This window comes from Amblyomma mixtum, chromosome 2 (assembly GCF_055824585.1).
Source record: "Amblyomma mixtum isolate Tamu chromosome 2, ASM5582458v1, whole genome shotgun sequence".
Lineage (NCBI taxonomy): Eukaryota > Metazoa > Arthropoda > Arachnida > Ixodida > Ixodidae > Amblyomma > Amblyomma mixtum.
This window is the reverse complement of record NC_143013.1, coordinates 78,800,926-78,826,632: the sequence shown is the minus strand read 5'-3', so window position 1 is coordinate 78,826,632 and position 25,707 is coordinate 78,800,926. Positions and strand designations below refer to the sequence as shown.

General features: G+C 50.2%; 1 protein-coding gene across 1 annotated transcript; it reads right to left on the bottom strand.

Moving 5' to 3' along the window:
* Window positions 1–547: 547 nt before the first annotated feature.
* On the bottom strand, window positions 548–21,585 carry LOC149359826 (uncharacterized). The gene is made up of 5 exons (XM_089571935.1): window positions 21,359–21,585; window positions 13,147–13,178; window positions 12,201–12,232; window positions 2,997–4,478; window positions 548–2,449 (listed from the first exon to the last, which is right to left on the bottom strand). Exons 2-5 carry the CDS (start codon window positions 13,175–13,177, stop codon window positions 1,046–1,048), a joined length of 2,949 nt encoding a protein of 982 aa, XP_089428061.1. The 5' UTR covers window position 13,178; window positions 21,359–21,585; the 3' UTR covers window positions 548–1,045.
* Between the last annotated feature and the right edge of the window lie 4,122 nt (window positions 21,586–25,707).

The window sequence follows — 25,707 nt, the reverse complement described above, 5'->3', positions numbered from 1 at the left end:
TGCTTCTCTTAGCTGGCTTATTTGGGCTGACTGAATTGTAATCGGTTCTAATTAGAACCAACCATTCATTAAGAAAGGTGGATCTCTTGCAGCTTCGACATCAGTGTCGTGGCCTGGCCTGATTATATTTCGGCTGGTATGGAAGTGGGTTGGGCGAGGAGGAGAACGCTGCTTGTTGGTCATGGAGGTAGCTGAATCTCTTGCATGTTAAGGTCTAGCCGTGCCCGGCCCTCCAAGGATATACCCTAAGCTTAACATGTACAGCCTTTGTCAAAAGTAGGCAGTCCAAGGGGTTTCATTCTGGACCACTGTGTGTGTTGTGCATCGTCAGCGTTTCTTATCTCTCGAAGATGAGAGAAACTCCAGACATCAGGACTTTCATGGATGCTACAAGAGCCACACCACACGACTTGTTGAGAGACCCCTTGGGCACTTTACTTTTGACTAAGGTTGTGCTTTCGCTCTGACCTGGTGCTGCGTAAGCCTCTGGCTCTTGCCGCCTCGTATAAGAGGCAAGACAGGTAGCGCAGGCGCAAGACGAGGAGAGTAGAGCTTTTAACAAAACAATCTTTTATTTCAACTTGGAAATGTATATTATAGAAAAGAGGACTAGAAGCATAAATTACAAAATACTGTGCACTTCTTATATCTCTGATGCCGGACGAAACAAGTGAGTAGAAGAGACGAGACAGAGCGCAAGGGCGAAAGACCACCCCTACCAGGCGTCCAACTCGAGTACACGCGTCAGACCCCCGGTATCCCCAGGTATATATTATATATGTGCTGTCCTCTTTGCTATAATATACTTGTAACAAATCAACAAACATGTTGCACGTAGACTCATTGCGATGAACACAGCCACTCCCGGAGACGAGCTGTACAAGTCGCCTCCGCAGACAGGTGAAGCACTCACACTCACGCGCGCGCACACATCGGCACTCGCTGTATATGGCCCAACAACACGCATGGATTGGTATCTTACAGAGACCGCTCGATTTCTAACAGCACACAAAAGGGAGAAGCCATAAGGAGCGCTCTAGGCTCACTAGTAGCTAGGGTATTTGAGCTGACCGATATCCGCTCCGCCGTTTCCGTTGTCGCCGTTTCCATTGTGGTGCGGGGATGGGAGCTCAGGTGCGGCTGTGTGGCCGCCGTGGGCAGGACCGCCGGCGGTTGTCGGCCTTCCGCCTCCGTTCGCGTAGTCATCTCCGCCCACCGCGTAGTCGGCTGCCGTTGTTCCAAAGCCCGCGCTGATCTTTCCGCCCCGATGATTTCCACCGCCGTAGCCGGGCCTGCCAGCGTCGCCGTAGTCGTCTTCGTCACCTTCCGTCAAATCGGCGCCGTGTGCTGGGCCTCCATGAGCAGGCCCCGTGGTTCCGCCGTGGTGTGGTCCTCCGTGAGTAGGGCCGCCATGGGCAGGTCCAGTGGTGCCGCCGTGGTGTGGTCCACCATGTGTGAAACCATCGAGGGCAGGTCCAGTGGTGCCGCCGTGGTGTGGTCCACCGTGTGTGAAACCACCGAGGGCAGGTCCAGTGGTTCCGCCGTGGTGTGGCCCTCCGTGAGTCAGGCCGCCGTGAGCAGGGCCTGTGGTTCCACCGTGGTGGGGTCCTCCGTGATGCGGGCCTTCGTGGTGTGGTCCACCGTGAGGGAGTCCGGGCCCTGCATGGCCGAGGTCGCCATGTGTCGGACCTCCGTGAGCAGGACCATCGTGACCTGGGCCTCCGAATGTGGTGTGCGCAGGACCGGTGTGCGTCGTGGGGCCGCCAAATCCGGGACCGCCATGCGTGGGACCAGTGTGCGGGGCACCTTGAGTAATGCCAGTCACACCGGGGCCTCCATGAGTGGGGCCTGTGTGGCCAGGTGCGTGGGCTGTAGTGCCGTAACCGGGAGCTCCGTCAGTGAAGCCACCGTCAGTGAAGCCACCATCAGCAGGGCCGGTGTGATCGAGACCGCCGTGCGTGGCTAGTCCGTCATGAGCAGGTCCGGTATGTCCGGGGCCATGATGGGCGGGTGCGGTATGCCCGGGGCCGTGGTGAGCAGGCGCGGTGTGTCCGGGGCCATGGTGAGCGGGTCCGGTATGTCCAGGAGCGTGGTGATCAGGGCCAGTGTGGGTAGCACCGGGAGCTCCAGTGAACGAGCCGGTAGGGGTGGTCGCAGGGTATCCAACGGTCGAGGGTGGGCCAAATTGTCCTGGAGTGGCACCGGGTGCTACTCCAGGTGCACCGTGCTGCGGCTCCGCTGCGCCGTAGACTCCACCTGGTACGCCACCTGCAGGGCCGGCGCCTTCTGGCACCACGTAGAGCTGAGAGTTGAGGTGGTACAGCGAGGGTGTCTCGTCACACTCGTAGTTGTACCACCAGTCGCAAACGAAGAACCTCTGGTTAAAGACAGTGCCGTTGGGGCAGAGGAACGCGTCGTGTCGGCCGTCTTCTTGGCAGATGTGGAAGACCTGCGAGGAGTTGGTCTTAATTTAGTACGTGAAGTTTCTCGTCTATTTTTGCTCGAAGCAGCACTACTTGCAAAACGAACTGCACGCCGATCGCCCACATGTTAGTGACAGTGAAAAATGCTCACTGCTGGCCGAAAAGATGTCTTAAGTTGGGCCCACAGCGTGCGTAGAAAGATTACGAATCTAATCGCTAGTTACCACGATAATTGAAGCCATTTGTTCAAATTACCAGAAATTGACGATCGAACCAACGCTCTGGCTCAGATTTGCGCCGTTGTGACAATAAGTTTTCATCCGGAATCTTGTACAAGCTGTAGCATCGACTTCAAGGATGATATATACTTTTTGCCCGCAAATTTTTTGGCAGCAAGGATTAGATTGGACACAAATTCTCTAATGCAGAACAGGACTTAAGCAGTCCCGCAGCGACTGTGGCTCACAAATTATTATCACTTTGCTTTGATGTCTGCATAGCAGACGGTATCAACGAAACGATGGGAGAATTCTTTTATAAGTAGTGGATTCGGCAGAGAAGTGCGTTACTTACTTGGCACTGTGCGTCCATGTCACCGTAGTAGCCAGCATATTCCTGATTCTTGCAACTGAATCCAGTGCTTGGAATGGAGTTGTAGACAGGGTAGTCTTGACCGGGCGTACCTCTGATAGCTGGCCACGATTGGCCGTCATCTCCATGGTACTGTCCGTCGTCGTGTGGACCACCACCAACGTCCTGACCGGCTTGGGGACCACCGTGTGGGAAGCCGTCATGGCCTGCCGGAGGTAGAGTCGAAATTTTCGGCAGGCCAAAGACAGGGGCATCCGTGGATGGGAAGTGGCCGCCGGCAGGAACTCCGGTGACGCCGCCAGGTCCACCGGCTGCTCCGGTATGGGGATGGCCAGGGAAGCCGTGAGGTGCAGTTACACCCGGTCCTCCATGAGTCGGTGCGTCGGCAGGCCCGCCCGTGACTCCAGCTCCATCAAAACCGGGTCCAGCAGGTCCGGTCTGTGGTCCTTGGTAGTCTTCTGAGCCGGGACCAGTCGTCTTGAAGGGTTCGAAAGTCGTATCGCGTCCAGCGCCACCACCGAGAGAAGGCCCTGTGGTGCCACCGTGAGCCGGGGTGTAGGCGGGACCGGGTCTTCCATGGTGGCTGGCGTGGTCTCCGTGACCACCGTGGCCCACGTGAGCTCCGTGGGCAGACGGAGTTCCGGTCGCCTTGAATGGTTCGAAGCGATCTCCGGTGTGAGCGCCATCTCCCGTTGTAGGCACGTGACCAGTGTGGCCGTTGCCTGGAAATGCGGTCGTTCCCGTGAAATCGGGGCCAGTCGTGTGTCCGTATGGTCCGGGTGTTGCGTGGTGCGGTGCACCGCCGAGGTGCGGTCCCGTTCCGTGGTGAGGGCCGGCCGTGTGATGGGGAGTGCCCGTGTGGTGCGTCGTTCCTCCGGTGTGGTGAGGACCTCCAGTGTGAACAAGGTCTCCGCCCTGGAGAGGACCTCCAGTGTGAACAAGGTCTCCACCCTGGAGAGGTCCTCCAGTGTGGTGAGTTGGTCCCGTATGATGAGGTGCTCCGGTATGGTGAGGCTCTCCTGTATGGTGAGGCCCTCCGGTATGATGGGGCACTCCAGTGTGGTGGGGACCTCCGGTCTGCTGAAGGTCGCCAGCGTGGTGAGGTGCTCCGGTGTGGTGAGGTCCCCCAGTGTGGTGAGGCACCCCGGTGAAATGAGTGGCACCCGTGTGATGAGGAGCGCCAGTATGATGAGGACCTCCGGTGTGATGTGGCCCCTGGGTGTCAAGGCCGTGCCCAACATGGCCGTTGGTGGGAGTGTGTCCGAAGCCGTCTCCTCCGTCTTGTTGGCCAGGGCCGTAGCCACCACCGCCATTCGGGAAGGCACCGTGCCCTCCGGCGTGGGGCGCCGGGAGGTCGCCGGTTGTATAATCGCGCACATCGCCGTAGTCAGCAGGAGCCGGTGTGGTCGGCCCGGAAATTTGGTTGAGAAGCTCGTCAGCTCCGCCGTAACCGCCAGGCGGCCGCTGCATATATGAAGAGAGGAGAACGCGCCCCGGAAAAGGCGAGACCAACATGGGTCAGAGCGGGCCACAGAGGTGAACCGTAAAGCATCGACCGTTGCGTCAGATAAGCAGCTATTTCCTGCTAGGCTTCCTCGGCCCTCAACCGCCCGCGAATTGATGGACGCACCATAAGACGCTGCTTGTGGTCGCACTAATTCTTCGCCTAAAGACCCAAGCGCTAGCTTCTCTTTCGTCGGAAAAGAACTGCGCAGTTACGAACGATTGGTTTTGTACGCTCGCTCCGTGCGTATAAGGGTTGTTCAAGTCCATTAATAATGCATAAGCAAGCCAACGCTGAGCGCAGGATGCAGAACAGATTCCGCGAGCGTCAGCGATTGAGCAAAGTAGGAAGTGAAGAGAACGCTGTCTGCTGCGGACAGCCCGGCGAGTCGGAGAAAGCGCACGCTCCTCAGCTACCGCGGCCGCTAGCCGGCGGAGGAGCGAGTTTCTTCAAAGGTCGCCGTGACTTCCCTCCGTGCATGACCGAAATCACCGCGTTCCTCGACGCCAGCGTCTGCTGCGGCACCTCGTCGCCCTCTCCGAACTCTCGAGACTCTTCGAGAGAGACATTCGCGGTAGGTAAATAAAGCCTCCAGGAAGGCGAGAGCTCTGGCGGTCAAGGAATGGGCACGCGGTTTTTCTAGCGCGTGTAACGAAACGTGTATATTTGGGGAAAAAAAGACAGAACATATGCGGAGATGAGTTTAGCGCGTAGCTGCAGGAAACCGCTTGAACCGGAAAACTCTGTCAGAAAGGAAACGTACGGGATGTCTCCAATGTATGCTGTTGTAAGACCCGAATGATACGGCCTTTGTATTTCGTTTATTCTAATAACGTCTGTGTTTTCCTGCGGTACCAAAGCGGAAAGGGAGGTGTAGGAAGGCAGCAGAGCCAGAAAAAAAAAAATATATGTAACATCTGCTTTTCGCGTCGCGGTAACTGTCACACAATAGGAGAATGTAGAGGTCGGCAGTAGGGACATGTATGCTCTTTACTCCACACTGTGAAAACCGAAGGGAAGAAAGTATAGAAAAAGAAGGAGAATGAAAATGAAAGATTATCTGCCACGTTACCAACTTTACACACAATGCGACAACACAGATGCCCTCATGTTTGTTCCGTAAACTTGCGCGTTACGTGAAGCCATTAAGTTTGTAAACCCTGTCGGTTACTAAACATTTGGCTGAGCACTCCTGGACCAAAAATTTAAGCTCGTCCTTCGCGCCGCTGAGTGTGTGAAAACACTTTAAACATTACTACGTATAAACCGCCTAACGTTAGCGTTTAACTGTTACAGTGGGCTCAATGCTAACGCTTGCGTCATTAGTCAAACTTAGGCCTTAGCTCCACATTATCACTAGATATGACACCCGGTGTCGCGATGTGACATACGCATAATGCAATGTACACAGCGCCGTCGTGCTTCACCTTAAGCAATATGGAACCACTTATTCATCGCGAGTTAACCAGGCTAGTGCCGTCACTGAACATTGTTCGGTAGACAGCAGGCTTTGTCTGACCCTTCTCGCCACGAGTAAAGGACAATGTGTACAAGACCCACCGGCTCCCTCATGGCTTCCTATCGAAGCGCAACTCGTGAAACAAGGAAACAAATAATTCGGCGCCACGCGGATCCTCAATGCCGCTGTCAGACGCGCGCGTAGGACGCATACCGTGGTACCAGGCTCCGCGACGCATCGGACAGCCGCTCGTACTGTGTCACCGGCAGATTAAACGGAGTCTTCCGATCGATGTAGCCCCCTGCTGTGCTCCGACACGCCCCGCATTCGTTGAGACCGGAATCGGACGGCCTGTGCGATCCGGCATTCACGCTACAGATGTGGCGTATATCGTATTCAATGCTATATTCCTGACAAGGCCAGCGTTGCCTTGTGCTGGTTTGCACGACTCTTATACGCCTCTTTCCCCCCGATCTGCCTATGCGGCAAAGAGCGGGAAGGGAGCTGGGAAATGTGCGCCGTTTACTGGCAGTGTAGTAGTATCCAGGTAACGAGACAGAATTGTGCCGAGGATGACGTCTTATTTTTAAAGCATTACGTGACAGCTGTTTACGTGTGTGCGGCAATAGGAGTGAGCAGGTGCTCTGTGGCGGAAAAGGAGACCGGTGCAGTTGCCTTCTTGAGGTTATTACAGGTGTCTAGATGTCGCTAAATGAACTCGTATTTAAAGAGAAACTGCATAGGTTTTTGGAAATCAACGAGCTTAAGAGGATCGAATGTGTGAAGCTTGCAGGTAGAGCATCGCAGTCTTTTTGGGCTAGCACTTTAAATAGTGAAGTAATCACCGATTAAAATCCGGACACCCTTCAAGTTTCTCCGCAGCGCACAACGCTAAGTGGGGGGCGCATGATGACTTTATCAAAGGTATCGGTACATTTCCAACGCACAAAAGCCTGCTTTGAAAGAAAAAGCCAACGCCACCGAAAGTAAACCCTGCCGAGAATTCTCTGGAAGCCTTTAACGAGTCAGGACAGGGTGTGGCTGATGACAGCGGTGATTTGAAATCATACCTTCCATGACGTCACACTAAACTTTCCCGCATTACTTTAGGGCTTTGAGGAGAAGCGCAAAATTCAATCGTCAATTACTTCACTATTTTAAATGCTAGTGCGAAAACACTTGGCATGCTTTACCTACAGCCTACATAGATTTGAATCCTTGAATATCGCGAAACACTCAAAAAGTGCTGCAGTTGCCCTTTAAGCACGGGGCGCCAGAAAGTTAGGTGGCGGATGAGATTAAGAAGTATGCGGGGATACGGCAGTTGCAGTTTGCAAAGGACAGGGTTAATTGGAGGAACATGGGAGAGGCATTTGCCCTGCAGTGGGCGTAGTCAGGTTGATGATGACGATTATGCTTGAAAAAAGGAGTTCCGCATCTACGCTCTAGTTATCTTCTTGGTCCGAAATGTACTCGTCCGAATTGCCTTTGGCGTTATTACAAGTTTCTTATTTTTTTTTCGGCCATGTGAGAGGAGTTAGTATTCCAAGCTTCTTTTTGCTGTCGTGTTCTTTATCTCTCGAGACTTTTTACATGAGCTCTCTCTCTTGGAAGAAATGAGGTGCCATGTGCATCCTTTCCCAAGAAAAGAATCGAGAGAAGTGCTTCTCACCAAACGCCTTAGGACATGCAACTTCTTCAAAGAAAGAGAGAAAGAGAGAAGAAAAAGGGAGATGAGTAGTAATGAGCTTCTTCGTTCTTAATCGAGTTCGCGGTCACCGCGCCGGAAAGAACCAATTGGAGCCGCGGAAAGCGTGGCGTTGCAAACTGCTAGAATAGGTCGCAAAACTGGGCCCACTAAAGTGGTTCTGCTGTCCACATCGGTCACCTTCGTAAACAGCGCTTTGCTTGTACCGTGCATCTCCGCTTAACGCCAAACGCAGGCTGCCAGCGTCAGTCAGTCGCATTCCGGCGACTTGTGGACATCATGAACAGATGTGGTGCAACCCTTCCGAAGATACGTGGCACCGTTAGAAACGTAAACCGTTTCAACTGGTACGGTTTTTCTGTTTCTTCTTCCCGCGATGCACTGAGATGGCCTAATAAAGATTCGTGACGGCTGTCATTGAAATCGTAGCAGTAACTTTTATACATGTCAAAGACTATCGTCCGTAGACTTAAGTGTTACTGAAATTTCCCCGTGTATCCTTTACTGAAACAGGCCCGGAAATTAGTTCCTGGACGGCGCCCTCAGGCTCACACACACACACAAAAAAAGCTTACGCTTCTTCGCGTATTTGTCCCTCTAAACGATGACGCCTTAAAGAGCGCATTGTTCTCCCATCTGGAAAACGGTCAACAGGGTATACAGAATGGCACTATTGCTGTGGCAGCTATGAGTAGTTGGTCGGGTCATTAACACAGAGGGAAATAGGAAAAAGAAAGATCTTGAGAAGGAAGCTTCCCGTAGGCAGTACAGTATGCAACCCGCAATTGCATACTGCAATTTTTTTTTTTTTTGCAATTGCATTTTTTTCTCTATCCGACCAGCGCCCGCGGTCCTGAATTTCCTTACTTGCTCTGGGTATAGTGTACACCGTGCTCACTGGCGCAGTGCCCTGAACTTTGGACGGAGACTGCTAGAACACGGATGTACTGCACGGAACCTTTTGTCCCCGTTCTCTTCCCTGTAAGCCTTTACAACCGCTCCGAACTCGTTATTTGCGCACTTCATTACGCCATTACCGTGAACGCTCTGCCCGCGCTCAACCCCGATACGATGCCTTGCGGCTGCCTGTACTGACGAACTCGGCGAGCGGCTCTTCGCCGAGAGCGCTTATGGTTTCGCGTTTTTTGTCTTATCCCCGTTTTTGCTTTTTCATTATATCCTGTTCGCTTCCGGGAATGACGTCACGGACTTGTCGTCGTCGTTGCCCGTTCTCTCTTCGTGCAAGTTAAAGACGACGAAGGTGCGGTTCCCGCGGAACAGAGAGAGAAAAAGAAAAAACGATGTGAGTAAGAAAAAAATAAAGCTGTTTTGTGTACGTCACCGATCGACGTAGCGAACGCGAACGGCAGGAGGTGCGGAACGAAGTGAGAAGCAGTGAACAAACAGACGGAGACAAATACAAGAAAAGAAAGACAGACGGGAACGGAGCTGCAGGCTTTTAGAATATTTGTCAAAGACCCGCGGCTGTCTTCACGATGGCAACGCGCGCGCTTCTTCAAATACTCTAAACCGACGTTCTCCCGCGCGCCGGATGAAGGTGGATTGTTTTTCTGCTTTTGTTTTTCCGTTTTATCTTACTTCTGTATTTGAAAAAAAGATAAAGGGAATAAAGGCGGCTTAAAATGCACCTTTAGGCGGTAGCAGCAGAAACACCTGTCTGTCCTCAAGAAAGACGGCTCGAAAACAACTTACGGGATGGAAGAAAACACGTGGTAAAGCGGCACTGACTTTTTTTTTTCTTTTTTGAAACGGAGGACAAAAAAAAAGCGCCGTTCTTGTCTGGGCCCACGGCGAATGCCGGGTCGAACGACGTCGGTCTGAGCGTCGTGACCTTATTCCTCTCCCAAACAATGGTGGACCGGGCGGCAAGTTGAAAGGGAGAAAGTAACAAAACGAAGAGCAACCACGACGACACTAAAAGTATGTAAAAGGGCAACGAATAAGAAACAAGGAAAGAGTGAAGGGTAAGGTAGGAAGGAAGGAAGGCGCGTAGGTTGGTCGGTGGTCTTCCAGAGCCAATGGCGGGCAAAAAAGAATTTCTTCCTTTTTGTTTCGGCCGGACTGGCCAGCCGGCCTGAGCGGCATTGCTTCTCCAAGCCGCGTATGCGCGCACCTTGAAACGATGCAGATTCGCCGATCACGACTACCCCGGCGAACATCTTTCCCTTTCCCTTCCTACTCTACCCTTTCACGCGTTGCCGCTCTGCTCTCGCTCGTCCGGTTGCAAAGTCGGGAGACAAAGATAGAGCGAGAGATCCAATATGCCGACGTTGCAGGAAAGAGGAGTAAGTAGGCGAGAGAAGTGGAAGTGCAGGTGAAGTGTAGCAGAGGCCGGCGGGGCCGGCAAAGTGAGCGCGCGGAGACAGGACCTGACCATGAATGAACGAGGATGAGGCAAGAGGAAGGCGAGGGAGCAGTGGTGGTCGGTCGCTGAGCTTGTTCTAAACTTAGCGCCTGCTGCCGACGACGCCACATCGGCGGACGTCGTCGGTTGGCGTCGTTACTTTCTCCTCTTCCATCGGCCGCCGGCCTCAAGAGGTCTGGCAGATTTTTCGGAACGACCTCCGACACTGTCAGGCCCTCCGGACTAGATAGAGTGCACTCTGCGGTATGTGTCGCCCACCACAGCACGACCTGCTGCGCGGTTATGCACACGTGTGAGAGCACTCAGCTTCTATGCACGGAGGAGAAGGAGTTGGTACTATTTGGAGAACGGAACACCGCAAGGGGTCCCACTAGTTTCGTAGTCTGTCGCTCGTCTCTTTCTCGAACCGCCGCTACCGCCGGGTCGTTAAACACGGACGAAATTGTCGTCGGCTGACTTCCATCCACGGGCTTCCGCGCCCTTCGACCTCCGCCGCATCCCTCCGCCTCTATCCTTCTCTCCCTTGACCCCGCGGCGGTTTTCCAACTTCTTTCTCTCACCGAACACCAAAGGTGGCGGCCGCGCGGTATGCGGGGATGATTAGCGCCAGTCGCTTCATTAAAAGCATCACAGCCGCCTTTCCCAAATAAGCGTCCCAGAGGCTAGAAGTCGAGCCGTGCGACGCTCTTTTCTATGCCGCATAAAACGGGGACAAAATGAGGCGCCTGGAATGAGGAGCGAAGAAAACAAAACACGGGATAATCGCTCCTGTCTACGCCGAGCGTCGCTTTCTGAATGGAGGGAGGACCGCGTAGCGAGGCGGCTGGAACAGGAGCCCGAGGCTGCTTGCTATGCGCGAGTGCCCGCTGAACGTGGGATCCAACGCGATAAGAGCGTCTTGGCGTCGCGCTTGGGAAGAGAGCAGCTGGACGTCTCGCTTTTTTGTCTTCATTATGCTGTCCTGACGGAAGACTCCTGGAGTTCGTGTCGTCGCTTTCTTTTTGTCTTTCATTTTTTTTAAGTGAAGGGACAAAACTGTTGGCGCTTGATAATTTGGACCGTCATTGTTCTGGCAGCGTTTTACGGAGAGATAAGGAATGCCTCAGTGCGCGGTGATAGCCTTCTTCCGCAGCTATACTGAGTCGAGGCGGAGGTGGGGAAGCGCTGGTAAATACCTCGAAGACGTATACACCTCTACTAAGCAGGGCATCGCAGTCTGGTCTTTTTTCAGTGAGCCGAGCGAAGCAGGCTGGCAGCCTATAGATCGCGCACCTTGTTAGCAACGCGTTCCGTGGCAAGTGCCACACAATTTTTTAACCTTTAAAGTGCTCGTCCTGAGGATAACTAGGTAACAACTCCTCAATTTTTCGCATTACGGAGTAAAGGCTTTGCGGGTTGCCTCGCTAAATCGCGAAGATTTTTCTTGAACGCATTCTCTAAAACAGGTGCTACAGCGTGGCCTGCATCCTGGGGAATCGAAAAATCGGGATGTGCAACGCCTAAGTCGGCTCTTGGGGAATGGGATAACCGGTTATTTATTCGTTTGGCGTCTAAAGCTGCAACATAGCTGCATTGACATGCGCCAAGAACCGAAAGCATTAGTGGAATTTCGTCGTTTTTTAGTGCCCTGTACCAGGAGGAAGCTTCCAGTCGTAATGATTGATGAATATTAGTGTAGTGCGCCGCACAACGGGGATAGGGAGACAAGACGGTATAAAACACACGCGCTGTGTGGCCTCCTGTCGTGCCTCTGCCCCCTTGCGCTGTACAATAAAGCAATGTGGGACTAATTAGCTAGCAGTTATAAGTTGATCATTATATTAGTTAGTATGGGAATCTAAGACAGTTGGCTATGACGCACGCAATAGTGGAGCATTCCGGTCTGATTTATACCACCTGGCATTGTTTAGTTTTCACTGAAGTACCTGCTAGGAAAGCTTTTAAAGATCGCCCCCATCAGAATGCGAACCTACGACCTTGAGCTATGTAGGCGACTGCTATAGCCACTTGACACGGTGCACTGCGTCTCGTTCGATGCAATGACTTTACTATAATTGACGCCGTGAAAGTCCTGACAACGTCTGCACAACGTGTCATAAACGTCAGTTTCGTTGGATAAATATACTTACCCTGGCAATGCCGCCGGCGAAGAACGAAGCTTCTGGAAGTAAAAAACAAAATAAATGAGTAAATTGGAAACAAGCTTTCAGTGAGTAACATTCTCAAGCTGGGACCTTTGAGATTTGTCCGATGTGCTTAGAGGTATTATGTAACCTTTCTTCGTTAAAGGGTGAGGCAAGACCGCATTGGTAACCAGCAACAGTTTATGCTAATATCTTTTTGATAAGAATGTATCCACTGCTACGGTGCTTCGCTGTAAGAAGAAATGAGCATGGCACCGTCCTAAAAGTGTGACGTCACAGCTACGCCGCTTGATTTTAGTCAGTCGGCGCGCAAGCAGCAAAACAATTACTGCAGAAAACGCAATCCCAATAGGTCTCGGCATAGCGTTTGGTGGAACACCGATCTTCATTTAGCCCGAGAAGACTAAGTTTAGGACATCGGCAGCTATTTCGGACACATTTATTTTCTTTTCATGGGGCCGCCATTGTGTCTGAGTTATCGGCGGTAGTCGCAGGTATGGGTTTCATCCCATTAAGTTCACTTACCGAATGTCGAACACTGGTAAGCAATATTATGAAGGGCTCTAAATTAGTCTGTTAGATAACGACGGAAATCAATCTTGCTCTACATTATCAGTGTTTCAGTGCGAACTTACTTCCTAAGATCGTATTTGAAACGAATAAACTGTTCTATATGCGTTTTGCATTTTGACGCTCCAAATACCAAATGAATTTCGTTATCTACTAATTAATCTTTATTTCATTACGGAGTTATTTTTATTAGAAATCCTAGACTCACTTAAGCATCAGGGGCACAAAAACTACTCAGTTGAACTTCCGACTTAAACCGGGGATTCAAAGAAAAACGGTCTGCATGGAAGCGATAATGTCTGCGTGAATGCTGACAACTGGACTGAAAATTGGTTTATCTGGACATCGGTAATATACTTACCGATGACGAAGAGGACTAGCAGGGACTTCATCCTGTAAGAAAACAAACGGGTCGTTTAGAGAGCAGGAACTTTTAAGAATTGTCAAGACTGAGAAGTTTTGGAAGGTCATCGGCTGTTGGTAAACACGCTCTTGATTGCAATCGCCAGCACATAACGAGAGACAACCAAAACAATTTGCGAAACTCGGGAAATGGTTAGTAACTTCTGAGGCTGCCTTGAATTTCCAGCGCTTTTCCTAATGACTCATTATAAACGACGTCTAACGAAGCGATGATGGAGAAAACTTTCACTATCCCTTTAGCGTGCCCCGACCTTGTTGGCTGTAGCTATTAACAGCCAGTTAGAGAGAAGGAATAAGTGTGGGTTAGTTACTGACACTTAATTAGTGCTCTTTGCTGTTCTTTTTTTTTGTTCTGCTGTTTTTTCTGGTTGCAGGTTTTTCATTATTCATTGTTTATTTTACGAACAGGCAAATGTCAAGTGGGGGTCAAATTTTGGCGTTGCTCCTAATGCGTCCACTTATGTATTTCGCAGCCTATATATTAAAAAAAAGAAGTTTATTTCCGGACACTGAAATCAGCGAATAAAGCGACCTCATGAAGTCGTTGGCTAAGGCATACAGGATGCAATTGCCCAAAGCGTCAGAAATAACTCCTGTTCCCTGAAGCGGTGCAGGCTTTTCAGCGGGCTTCTATCCACAGCACTCCTTTAGGTAAGCCGCAAAGCGCTATATGAAGAACGTCTTGAATAGCCGACAAACTTCGCTCGCGGTCATTTTTTTTCTCTCTCTCTTCCTGAGCTCTCTGGGCAGCGTACGAACGGCATTCCTCTGCGCGATGAATCGTTCTTGAATTGAACCATGCATATGGCCCCGAAAGGCGACTCGAACAGAACACGAACTAGAATGCGACCAGGTAGTCCTTCGAGGAAGTCGGGTCAGCACCAATCATTAGTCGGCTTGTTACGGATGTGCACGCGTATAAAAGCGACCCGATCCATCAGTCTCCGACCGCTGTCCTTAATGGTTGTACGCATTCAGTACTTTTTTGTTTGCAGAGCGCGTAACGCTATATATATAAAAAAAAGAACAGAATAGACGACGACCTGAATAAAAAGCAGATGTCTTGGTCTTACCATACGGTATACTGCGCTTTAAAGGATGCTTCGCTATAAAGGGAATCCAGGCTGCACAAGAAGAGAAGGAAACCGTGGAAGTCAGGGTTGAAACGTTTGTGCCGTTAGCGCGCTGTCGGAGCTGAACGTTATTGCTGCTTTAAGCCTGTACCGAACATTCGTCAGCCGCCAAGGTGGCTCAGTGGTTATGGTGCTCGGCTGCTGACTCGAAAGACGCGGGTTCGATCCTGGCCGCGGCGGTCGCATTTCGATGGAGGCGAAATTCTAGAGGCCCGTGTACTCTGCGATGCCAGTGCACGTTAAAGAACCCCAGGTGGTCGAAATTTCCAGAGCCCTTCACTACGGCGTCCCTCGCAGCCTGAGTCGCTTTGGGACGTTAAACCCCAAAAAACCAAACCAAACCAACATTCGTCAGTACTAGGCGAAAATATAAATAGTGGCACTGTGTTATTTGTAATTTCGGGACGCTCATCTTAGTTCGAAGTTTCTTCGTTTATTTACAGCTCGCATTACTCTGTGTCTAATTCAGGGGTCTAATTTAAACTTTATATATTACTATATCTACTGATATATAATATTAAGTGTATAGATCTATACAATACAAATTATATACTTTTGTTCAGTTTTTTTTTTTTCCACGTAGCGCTACACAAAACGAGTTTAAGGTGAGACGAGTCAGTTTCTGCGCTCGTTGTTGTTAGCTTTTTATTGTGTTAACGCTGTGATGGCCATTTGCTTGGCCCGTTGTAAATAACGCGTGCGGAGTTGTAAGAATGAACTCTCCGTTGCCAAAGGAAGTTTTGAGGCAAAGAAAAAAGAAGTATCTGCTCCTGCGGATGAATCTTTAGATCACTTAAATCTCGCCACCGTTTTTTAGGCAACAACAACAACTTAAACCTCTCCTGCCGGCGGTTTGCATGACAGAGAATTAAGTAAATTTCTCTCGCTCGAATAGGGCTGCCGTTTACTACTCCCATCCGACTCTTCTTCGGAGTTGTGTTTGCTTATTCACAGGTATGTTATCGAGGCGGGCAGATTTTTTGTGTTAACTCTTCTTTCCCTTTACTTTTTTCTCAAAATTCATTTATTTATTGTTACTTTTCAGTTAATTTATTTTAACCCTCACCTCTTTGTTTCCTTGATTTCCATTCCAATCTCCTCAAAATTTCTCAAAATTTGTTATTCGTTTTCACAGATTCCTCAACTTTTATTTATGAGCCGCTTGAGATAAGTCTGGATGAATTTTTTCTCCTGTTTGCACCTACCCCAAACTCTGGCCAATCCCCCACCGTGGATATGTGCCATCATTTCGGAGGCAACAACAATAACTCAAACAAGTCCCGTGCACAGCGTTAGAGTGGCCACGATTGTAGTCTGTGATCTTTTTCCACCTTCATCGCGACGCCGCTCGGCAGAGCTGCATTGCTCTGTGCAGTCCTGGACTCGGTGTTGGCGAGGAAGGGTACCGGTCCCAGCGCGTGTTCCGTTAATCGGAATACCTGTACTGCCTTTTTTGTTGTTGTTCCTACAGACGCTGTGCGTGCAATTGCTTGCTGCGAAAACTGTTGCAATGCCGTGCACGCAGGTGTTGGTGACCTGCGCTGTCTACACGCAAAAAAAAAAAAAAAAACGAATCTTCTGTGCTGTATCTCGTCAGTCGTATCATCGCTCACTGTCACAATCGCCCCATCGCTGCGACACGCGGAGCTCAGATGTTTTAGATCCCGACGCGCCGTCAGGTTCATCTGCGCCGAAGAACGCAATAATATTTGGGGAAGAGAAAAACAAAGCCTCGTCATGATGCTGCGATTGGTACGCAGCTGGCGAGATCGAAGGATGCGCCATTAATCGAAGTCGGGAGTGTTTTGAATTTTTTTTTTTTGATAAGTCAGCGCTGCTGGGATTTGTTTTTTGCGCTCCTTTCCTTAAAGTTCTGGCGACGCGTCGTCACGGCCTTCCTCTGTTTTCTTTGTTTTGTTCTGTTCTGTTCTAACCTTATCCGGGCGAACGGGCTACGTCAAATTTGACACGAACACCACACTCTCTGTATTTTATGTCTTAATTCCCGCTGTGAAAACAGCATTTAGCGTGATAGATCCATGGACCTGATGGCTATAGCTCTGTTCGCTTACAGATGCAAAATTCCGCTTCCTGGTAGTCATACTTTTATTACCTTTCGTTTTGTTACCTTGAACTATTTCATTCTTTAAACTGCAAGCTATAAACTACGCACGCGCCCTTGAAGCTTGTCACGGCGGTAGAGGTTAACGGTTTTTTGAAGCCTCTCGCACGTATCCAGCGGTTACCTTGTTCCCCGTTCCAACATACCAAAAACAGGTCGACTGACTCCTGTCTCCTTTTTCAACTAATTGCGACGGCTGTATACCTTTCCCGTTCTCTTCTTTCTGCTTCTCAGGGGACGACCAGAGTGGTACGCCATCGTTAGAAGGAGGAAGCCGCCTATAGGCGCATCCGTGAAGCCGCAGTCTCTCTGTACCCACAGGTGTCTACGCCGTCTCGCCTGTAGTGTTGCAGCGGCTGCCGCGCGCGCCGCCTTTATGGATGCACGAGATTGTCGTCCATAATGCACGTTTATGCGACAGCGTGCATGCAGACGACGCTAAAAGAGGATGCAGACGACGGCCGCCGTCTGCATCCCCCATCCAGCGCCATGGCGGTCCCGTTGGCTGCGGGGGACGCATTGTTTTCTAATGCGCCCCCAAGACGTCACTCAAACATTGCCGCCGCCATTGTAACGAGAGCGAGTGTGCGGCGTCGGCACCGGTTCCGAAATAGGCTAGCGCCCAAAGAGGGAAGCGGCGGCGTCTGCTGGCGAAGACAGTTGCCGCATACGCGCATAGATACGCGCACCAACGAGGTGTCAGCGGAGATGGCTTTCGCGATGAAGGCCTTTCACCTTTCGACTGGCGGCCCTGTTGGCGCGTGCTACCGCTTCGGAGGTAGTGGGCTCGCTGGCATTTTGAGACAGCCGCCAGTGTACATAGAAACTCCTCAAGAAGCGCCTGCTCTGGGCGGCCGAGGAACTGGCCTTTCCTGTGCGCCTGTAGCTGTTAGGTCCGGTGGAGAGGATGTTCGGCGGCTTTCTTTGGCTGCGGTGTTGTTGGGGAAGCGAAAGCAGCCCGTTTCTTTTTATGTTTGTTTGCTACTCTAGTTTATATTCTTTGTTTCTTTTTTTTTTTGACCCCTTCCATTGAGAACGCAGTATACGCCAGGCGAATCATTGCCACGCGAAACGGTTGAAACCGAGGAAAAAGCACGCGGAGGATATGCAATACCTGCTACGGTGTGTTGTCTCTGGACCGTCGTCAGTTTTCCTGCTCAAACCGGAACATAGGGAAGATGGGGCGGGGGATGGAGGAAGGACTGACTGTCGGGTATTCGGTGGCTCAAGACGTACGGGAAACGCTAAATTTGAGCCCAGCCGCCAGAAATGGCTAGCCGTGATGGGTGGCGCGGTGTGGGATGCGAAACAGAGGCTGACAGTTTGATTAACGGTTACGATCGATAGGAAGCTCCTTCGAAGTGGTGGACTCGGTGGCCACACTCTGAAGATCATGGCGGCTCTTTTATTTCTGTAGGTGCTTTGGTGGCGGGATTAGTATCGGTTTCGTGCGCTAGAGCTCATTTTCGTCGTTCCCGCTTTGTCACTCACTTTTGCTGCTTTTCCTGACCTGACAGACGTTCATTAATAAAACGAAAAAATCAGTCAATTGGCGCACCTGCGCCCTGACTCATTGCTAATCTATCTGTTTTCTAAAGAAAAAAGCAATGCACCGATTCCTTTGCTCGAGGAAGTTTGGCATTGTAGGGGTATATTATATCGCTGTTTTTCTTAATTAACAAGCTACACGTGAGATACGTATTCAAATTGTGCGAAAAATGTGTTAACGTTTGCTCATCTTCACAAGAAGTAAAATGTCAACGCTGATTTCGCGCATGTTTCAAGACGGCTAAGTGAGCACACATCAACTGCACAAAATTGTTCTGTCTTCTTAACACAGCAGGTTTTGCCTGACCTATTACCTGAGTCTAGCAGACGTCAAAGATAGTTCTTCGGGCATATTTGATTTAATAATAAGAAGGTAAGAAGGCACGCATGGGCTAGGAGAATGAGGGGATGGAAGCTTCAGATCAATAGAAGACACTGCTGGTTTAATAGTGTTCTTTACTCTAGGCAATTTGTTGCATTCATTTGCAAGTGCAGAAACTTCTTTGAACCATTTATGAACGGCCGGTTTTTGTGCCTTATGTGCAGTAAAGTAGCAAAAGCAATAAAAAGTAGAAGGAAAAAAGAGGGGGTGGGGGACTTGAGAACGAACTTGTTTTGAAGCCTGCGTAAAACACTCGGATTCATGTATACTTCATTGAATTGTACGCAGTGGAAACATTGTTCCGCGGCTTTCTTTTTTTTTTGCAAGGCTATACACGCTTAAAAGTTTCCTCACTTCGTCGTCAATATCTCCCATATCTCAGTCGCCGACAGCAACGCCTTCATCCAAGACTTGTGCTCCCGCGCTGGCAGCATTCCCACAAAGCTCGCGTAAGACGGGAAAGCCCACCTCATCTGACGTGCCAATAAAGACTCCATTACCATCCACACCTCTTAACTCACACTTCCTCTTCCTCATAATTCGTATGCAAACGAGACCCGCTTCTGTCTCCCCTTGTCGAAACCCCTCGAGTATTTTTTCTTCTTCTTACCATGGTGATCAATTCACACCTAAATGCTAATACATGCGCGACGACTGAACGCGGCAAGCTGCGTGCCGCATGCTCACGCTAGCGACGCGATGGAAACCTATACGCAAGCTTGCTACATTCGGAAACCACGGAGCATGCATAAGCTTGAAAATGCTCTCCTTTGCACAAACACGCGGGCGCCGGATGCGGCTGGTGTCTGTTTCGAAGGTCGCCAGAGAGACGGCGTCGTGCTCGGAACGCCACAAAAGCAGAGCCTCGCTTGGGCGTAGTGCCGCAACGCTCCGATGAGCACGGCTGCAGAAGCGCTTATGTATTCAGGGGTACACCCTGATACGCGCCCAAGCGGCATGCTCGGCGAGCTGCGGAATACAGTGTGGCGAAAGTTTTTATAATATGGCGTGGAAAGCAGCTTGAGACATGCGTGTCAGTCTTGTCATTCCTCTTTTTTTTTTCTTTACTTCAGGTTAGACAGGCGAGAACGCGGTACGAGTGACTCTGCTCTAAGCATAATGTTCTGATGCTTGTGCTTAGCAGTATCTAGAAAGCTTAATATTATTATTCTTCGTGAATTTATGTCTTCCTCTTTTATGCTCATTCTTCCCTTTCTTCCAGAGCAGAGTAGCGAACCGAAATATTTTTCTTGTTAACCTCTCCGAGCTTACTTCTACACCCCTATCACCCTCTCTCTTTCGCTCTTTTTTCTTCCAGAACTTAGCACCATTGCCAATGTACAGTCTTGATCAAAACTCTTCGGGCCACACGGTCTGCCTTTGAACCGCACAGTGGAGCACACTGGTGGCACTCTCAGAAACTAAAGGCCATTGGAAGCCTAGGACAAGGGTTGTTCTCGCCCCACATACATTCACAGAATGACGAGTGTCTTGAATGCTCCACTCCATGTCTGGAAGGCAAACCGTGTGGAGTGAACGACTTTTAATTGACGGAGGGTGTACGTTTAAAGAAAATGCGAGCTTAATTGCGTTTTTTTCTTTAGTACGGAATCTGAGCTACTCATGACCTTCACAGTACTCTATTTTGTTGGTCTTATTTCGCATGTCCCCGAGAGACACGCATGATTTGCCTGAACAGAAAACCTACTTATCTTCACTTAAAGGTCGCCGTTAAGGTCAGTTACACGTGATATTAACGAGTTGAATTTTTTAGGGTTAATTTTGCTTACGACGTTACTTATTTGGGCTGCTTGGTACATCTTATTTAAAGGGAATTAGCGGCACAGGGAACAACAGAAATTAAAGCGAAGCATATATGGCGCTATTAATTTCACCTTACTCTCTCTTTTTCTTCTCTCTGTAACAAAGCCTTCAGCTGCAATCAGCAGTGATTCACGTGTGCCAATATGCAACGTTACAGCTGCCCACAAATGTTATCGCAGTGCAGAAAAGCTAAATTTTCTTTCATCCAAAGTGCGCAGCCTGTGAGCACTCGGAACATGCAAGGCGCAATGTTCCTCTCGATTTAATGCTGTGCCTTTAGGCCGCGAGGAAATTCAGCTTCGCCGTAATACCCAGGGTCCAAAAACTTTTGCAGGAAACTGCATGTTCTGCAGACATTTAGCTAATAGTACGCCAGCAGTCAGCGTGCAGTTCAGCTCAAGAAACACAGTCAAATTTCGCGCCAATTCCGTTTCACTGCGGGGACCGAACAAGCGTTTTTGCTCGTTAGGTTCTTTCTAATTAATGGGGCTCATAGTACTTGTGTTATAGGATCATGGACGCCTCTTCTATTACCGGCAGAAAACAAATAATTACAAAGCCAGTTCGCTCTTTGGTGCAACACCGCTTCAATTTCACCTTTGCGCACATGGTTACTGATACCGAACCGGAGACAAGCTTTACTATGGCAATGAACCAGCTTCTCCGTAAAAGAGAAAAGAATGGAGTGCACCAGGTCACAGAATTAGCTCCTCAAGCATTATTAAAGCGGGACGCTACAGAGATACACTCGGCACGGCAACACTGCGCACACGTGGTCACGCTCAGGTAATTAAGGTAACTAAGGTTTCGGACACACGAAGAAAATAAAAAAAAAGGAAAGAGCTCGAGGCAATAAAGCCTAGTCGCATCGGGATTGATAGTGTAATGACGTAAAACAAGGCGCCAAGTCCGCGTCGCAGTATATCCAGGGGGGAGGACGCTCGAAGCCGGGAAAACGTCGCCGGTAGGTAGCCGAGGGCCGGGGAGGCGGGGTGGAGGTAGCCGCTGTATAGCCGGCAGGGAGCGGTAGGCGTGGGGCGGTGGCGGCGGAGAAGCATCGGCAGCAGCAGCATCTCTCTCTACAAGCCTCCGGGCATCACTGGTGCACAGACTAGTCCGGGTGCCCGGTTTCCTCTCTTACCTGTGCGCCTGGCTCTACGGGGCCCACCGCCGAAACGCTGACGGCGAGTCGCGACGATCACCACCACACTGTCTTCGGGAGGGGGACGGCTGCTCCTCGTGGAGAGCGAGGAGCGTCGTGCTTTTGGGGGACCCCTGCTTGCTGGCGTCCGTGTACAACCGGGGCACGATGGAGCACACTGCTACTCACTCGGGGATGATAGGAGGGGAGATGCACCTCAGAGAGGGCACCACCGGGACCTTATATACAGGAAACCATCCTCCGAACCACGTGACCCCTCCCCCGGGCGCCGGCGGAACGGAGTTTTCACTTTCTTCGGATGCTCCAGATTCTGGGCGGAGAGAGGGGTGCGAGCGGAGGACGCTGCCTTCCCTCCTTTTCTCTCCCCCCCCCCCCCCCCCTCCTCCCACGACCTCCTCCTCGAAGACGAAGAAGCCGAGAGTGACGGCGGCAGCTTCGCTTTTCCGACAACCCTTTCTCTCTCGTCGCCGGCATCCCTTCTCCTCCTCCGACGTAGTCGGCGCGGATCATCCCGGCATCCCGTCACCGACCTTCGGACGCACGACGTCAGCGACTCCTCCCTCCTCCGGCTGCTGGTGCTGCCACGGATGCCTACACACGTGCATCTTCCACTCCGCGTAGCCCGCACAGTGCGGGCAAAAAGTGTGAAGAAACGACAGGTGGTGTTTGTTGTTGTTGTTGAAGAAGAATATGAGACTGACTTCGCGACCTTGTGGGAACCTTTCCCCAGTCGAAAGAAGGGTCAATGGCGGCCGCAGTTTCCATTTATTATAGCCCTCTTTTCATTTTTGTTTGTTTGTTTCTACAAAAGCAGTGACGACGTCCGCGCTTTCTGAAAGTGACAAGTAGCTATTGAGTGGAGCTAAGGAAAGTTACCCCTCCTGTGGCAAGCCGAGGTCAGGTTGCGACACCGAAGCCAATCTCGACCTGCAGCCTGAAAAATCAGCCACTCTATCACGGGGATTCAGCCACAAAAGTAGAAATGGCGCGAAGAACGACACGTGGAGGGGAAAAAGAAACTGCACTTGCGCGCGCTTTCTTCTGTGCCAGGCTGCCAGTCGGGACAAGCTGAGTGGCCTTTGGTTCCAGTGTTAGATACACTGGTGGTAGCGATTGCTGACGGTGTTAGGAGCACTGCTGATGCAACTAACTATGCAGAGCACAGATCTTTTAAATTTTGGCTAATGCGACCCTGACACAGGTGCCATTCTGAGAAGCTTTAGAATCGTAACTGGCGGCCTAGCTGAGGGGATAATTTCGTTTCCTTTCAGCATTTATGGCTGTTTTACATACTCGTAGATTTGTTGTGACAGTGTTTGTTTGCAAAATAACTCAAAGGTGTAAACGCTGCACTTCAGATACTTAGTACCTGCCACTGTCGTCCCTAAAAGCCACTTGGTGCTCTGGTTGATAGGACTGAAAAAAAAAAAGAAATATAACCAAGAAGATGAAAGATTTGCAGTGTGTGGTAAATCTGTAGAAACAAACATCTTATTACCCAATGTGATAGTATTCATCCGGATGTTGACGCAGGCACAGTCACTCTCCGTGCGGCCCTAGGGTTTAGAGATAGCAATAGTCATGTTAATGAATCTGCGGAGGAAGTTAGCAAAAAACGATTCGAAGATAGGTATAGGTAGGATAGCTGTCTGTTTAGTGTTTTTTTTTTTATTTCCTAAAAGTAGAACATGTTTCTCTAGAATCTCCAAGGCCTTGTGGCTCTCAAGATTGTCACGTTAATCCACGTACAGTCTTTCTCAAAAGTTTAGAGCCCAGGGGGTTTGCTTCTAAGCCTCGCAGTGGGACTCCTGTAACATTCGTTGTAGTCCAACCCAATGGAGTAGGCAGGACCAGAAACCTTCTTACCTTCAGGAAATTCGGAGCGCTGGAGATGTATTACGAACCGGACAGTGTGCTTCAGAAGCAAACCCCCTGGGCTCCAAACTTTTGACAAAGGCTGTACCTTAATAACTGTCCATCTGATGCAGTCACAATGGATGTGAGAGTAATCTCTGGCTGCTTTCTTCCTTTTCTTGGCTTTGTCACCACTGCTACCTACCTTGCTACACGAGGTTGGCGCCATCAATTTCAAATATTTCACATTGTGTACCAGTGCCGCCGCGGTGGCTCAGTGGTTATGGCGCTCGGCTGCTGACCCGAAAGACACGGGTTCGATCCAGGCCGCGGCGGTTGCAGTTCGATCGAAATGCCAGAGGCCCGTGTACTGTGCAATGTCAATGCACGTTAAAAGACTCCAGGCGGTCGAAATTTCCGGAGCCCTTCACTACGGCATCCCCTATAGCCTGAGTCACTTTGGGTCGTTAAACCCCCGTAAAACCATAAATATCTTTATTTGATGTTTTATAGCTTCTTATGCTCTTCGCTCAATCTCTTCTCCCCGGGCTATTACGATTACATTTTAATTACGTTTTTCTGTCTGATTTGCCTTGCTATTTATCTACATCTCAAAGCTGCTTTTACCTCATGCTTCTATCGTTCGCGCGGATACACAGTAATAAAAGTTGCGTCTATTAGCAAAGCTCCGTGTTTGCCTTCTCGCTACGGATCGCCGTCCCAAGCCTGTTTACACACCGGCACACTCATCCGTACGGAGAAACAAGACGCGCAATCCGCCCACGCCCTGTCATCGCTGCTGATGCTGCATTTCGCCTAGCGACAGGCTGACGCATGCCTGCGGGGTGGAAGGGCACGGGCTTGCTCGGAACACTTCCGCACGAGGCCAGCACTGCGTAACGGCTGCCTCTCACGACCTCTGCACTTTTCCGGCGGGCTGTACACTGTACGGACCGAGCCAGGATTCGGGAACCGCCCTCTTCCTGTAGTCCTTCTCTTCCCAGCTTAATTCGCGCAGCGTTGGGAGAGCAAGAACAAAAAATCAATCATTGAGGCAAATTGTGGAGTTGGAAGATGAGGAAGGGAGTGTTGGATTCACAAAGCTGTTCGTAAATCGACTCGTGACTGGCCCTTGCCTTAAGTGGTTGTATTACCTCGCTGTCCGTAGGGATTGGTCAGCGCTCGAGCCAGTCGGGAAATCCGCCTTATGTGTTTTGTGGCTGATTGTCGCTACTAATTACCGCAAGAAGGCGTGTCGACCGAAAATGGATCTTACGCGCACGAAGATGACAGCTGTGTGAGTACGGCTTCAGAGTAACCACAGCGAATGGTCGCAAGTTCAGGTTTACCTCACTGGGTTAAATATATGGCAGCAAAAATACGTTCATGGAAAGGTCCCATGGTCAGCGACTGTATTGGGACCTCGTGTACATCCACAATCAAAAGTTTAAAGAATGCGATATTAACAAACAAAAATACACTTTCTATCAATCCCGCCTTATCACAGAGCTTGAAAGAAATAAATATTGTGAGCCACCGCTTGAACAGACGACTTTATTCTACAACAGCCCGGCACTCAGCGCTCGTTCCTGAGAGCACAGGCGAGCGATGACGATGATGGGTATGTACACGTGAAAGAGGTGAAAGTTCGCGCTCCGCGCCCACATTATATAGCCTAATTGTGAACGTGCGAATTACACGGTGCACAATTAAATCACAATCACTGCAACTTAGATGCGAAGAAGTCATTTTTCTTTTCGTTTAAAATTTTTGCCGCGTGTGTACAGCCGGCCAATTCTTTAGCTGGCGTGCATGACGGCCGCGTTTTCCATGCTCCTGCAGCCTATGACGGAGCAAGCTTGCTAAAATATGAAATCTAAGCAGGGGCTCAGTGAGCCCGTGCTTATTATAAAGCTTACCACAAGTTTTCTTCGTTGTGAAGCGCAGGAGCGCAGAAAAGGCAGCCGTCGCGCACGCCAGTTAAAGTATTGGCCGGCTGTACATCATAAATCGAAAACGATAATATGCATTACCAAAGGCAGAAGCTGCGCGATACAAAACTACTAAAGGTGCACATCCCCGCTATGGGGCGATCAAACAATGCGCATTTTGTGGTGGGTGCTGTCAATAACCCACTGTCTACTTGCTCTCATCAGATTTGGGAATATAACCGCGCACAGACCGAAGTCGCATCAGTATTCGCTCGCTAGACGATTTGAGACTATCGATGCCTTCTTTTCTGACTGCCATTCACTAACCCTTCAACATCGTCTTCATGATAATAATAACCACAATCATCCTAACAACGCTCGCTGAAATACAAAAGCTTCTCCCACAAATCTGTTATTACTTTCGAAAATCACCGCTGTCTCCGCGTTTCGTTATCAGCTGACACCATGTCACATTCCTTAACGCTGCGCGCACTACGCGAAGCAGAACGAAATGTGTTCGTGTCTGTTTGCGGGAGTTAAAGC

Bases quoted from the DNA above. Each gene is read 5' to 3' on its own strand.
- LOC149359826 (XM_089571935.1), bottom strand. From the start codon at position 13,177: ATGAAGTCCCTGCTAGTCCTCTTCGTCATCG. The intron at 12,233-13,146 runs GTAAGTATATTA...TTTTACTTCCAG, and splicing joins GCTAGTCCTCTTCGTCATCG to AAGCTTCGTTCTTCGCCGGC. The intron at 2,450-2,996 runs GTAAGTAACGCA...AACTCCTCGCAG, and splicing joins ACATGGACGCACAGTGCCAA to GTCTTCCACATCTGCCAAGA.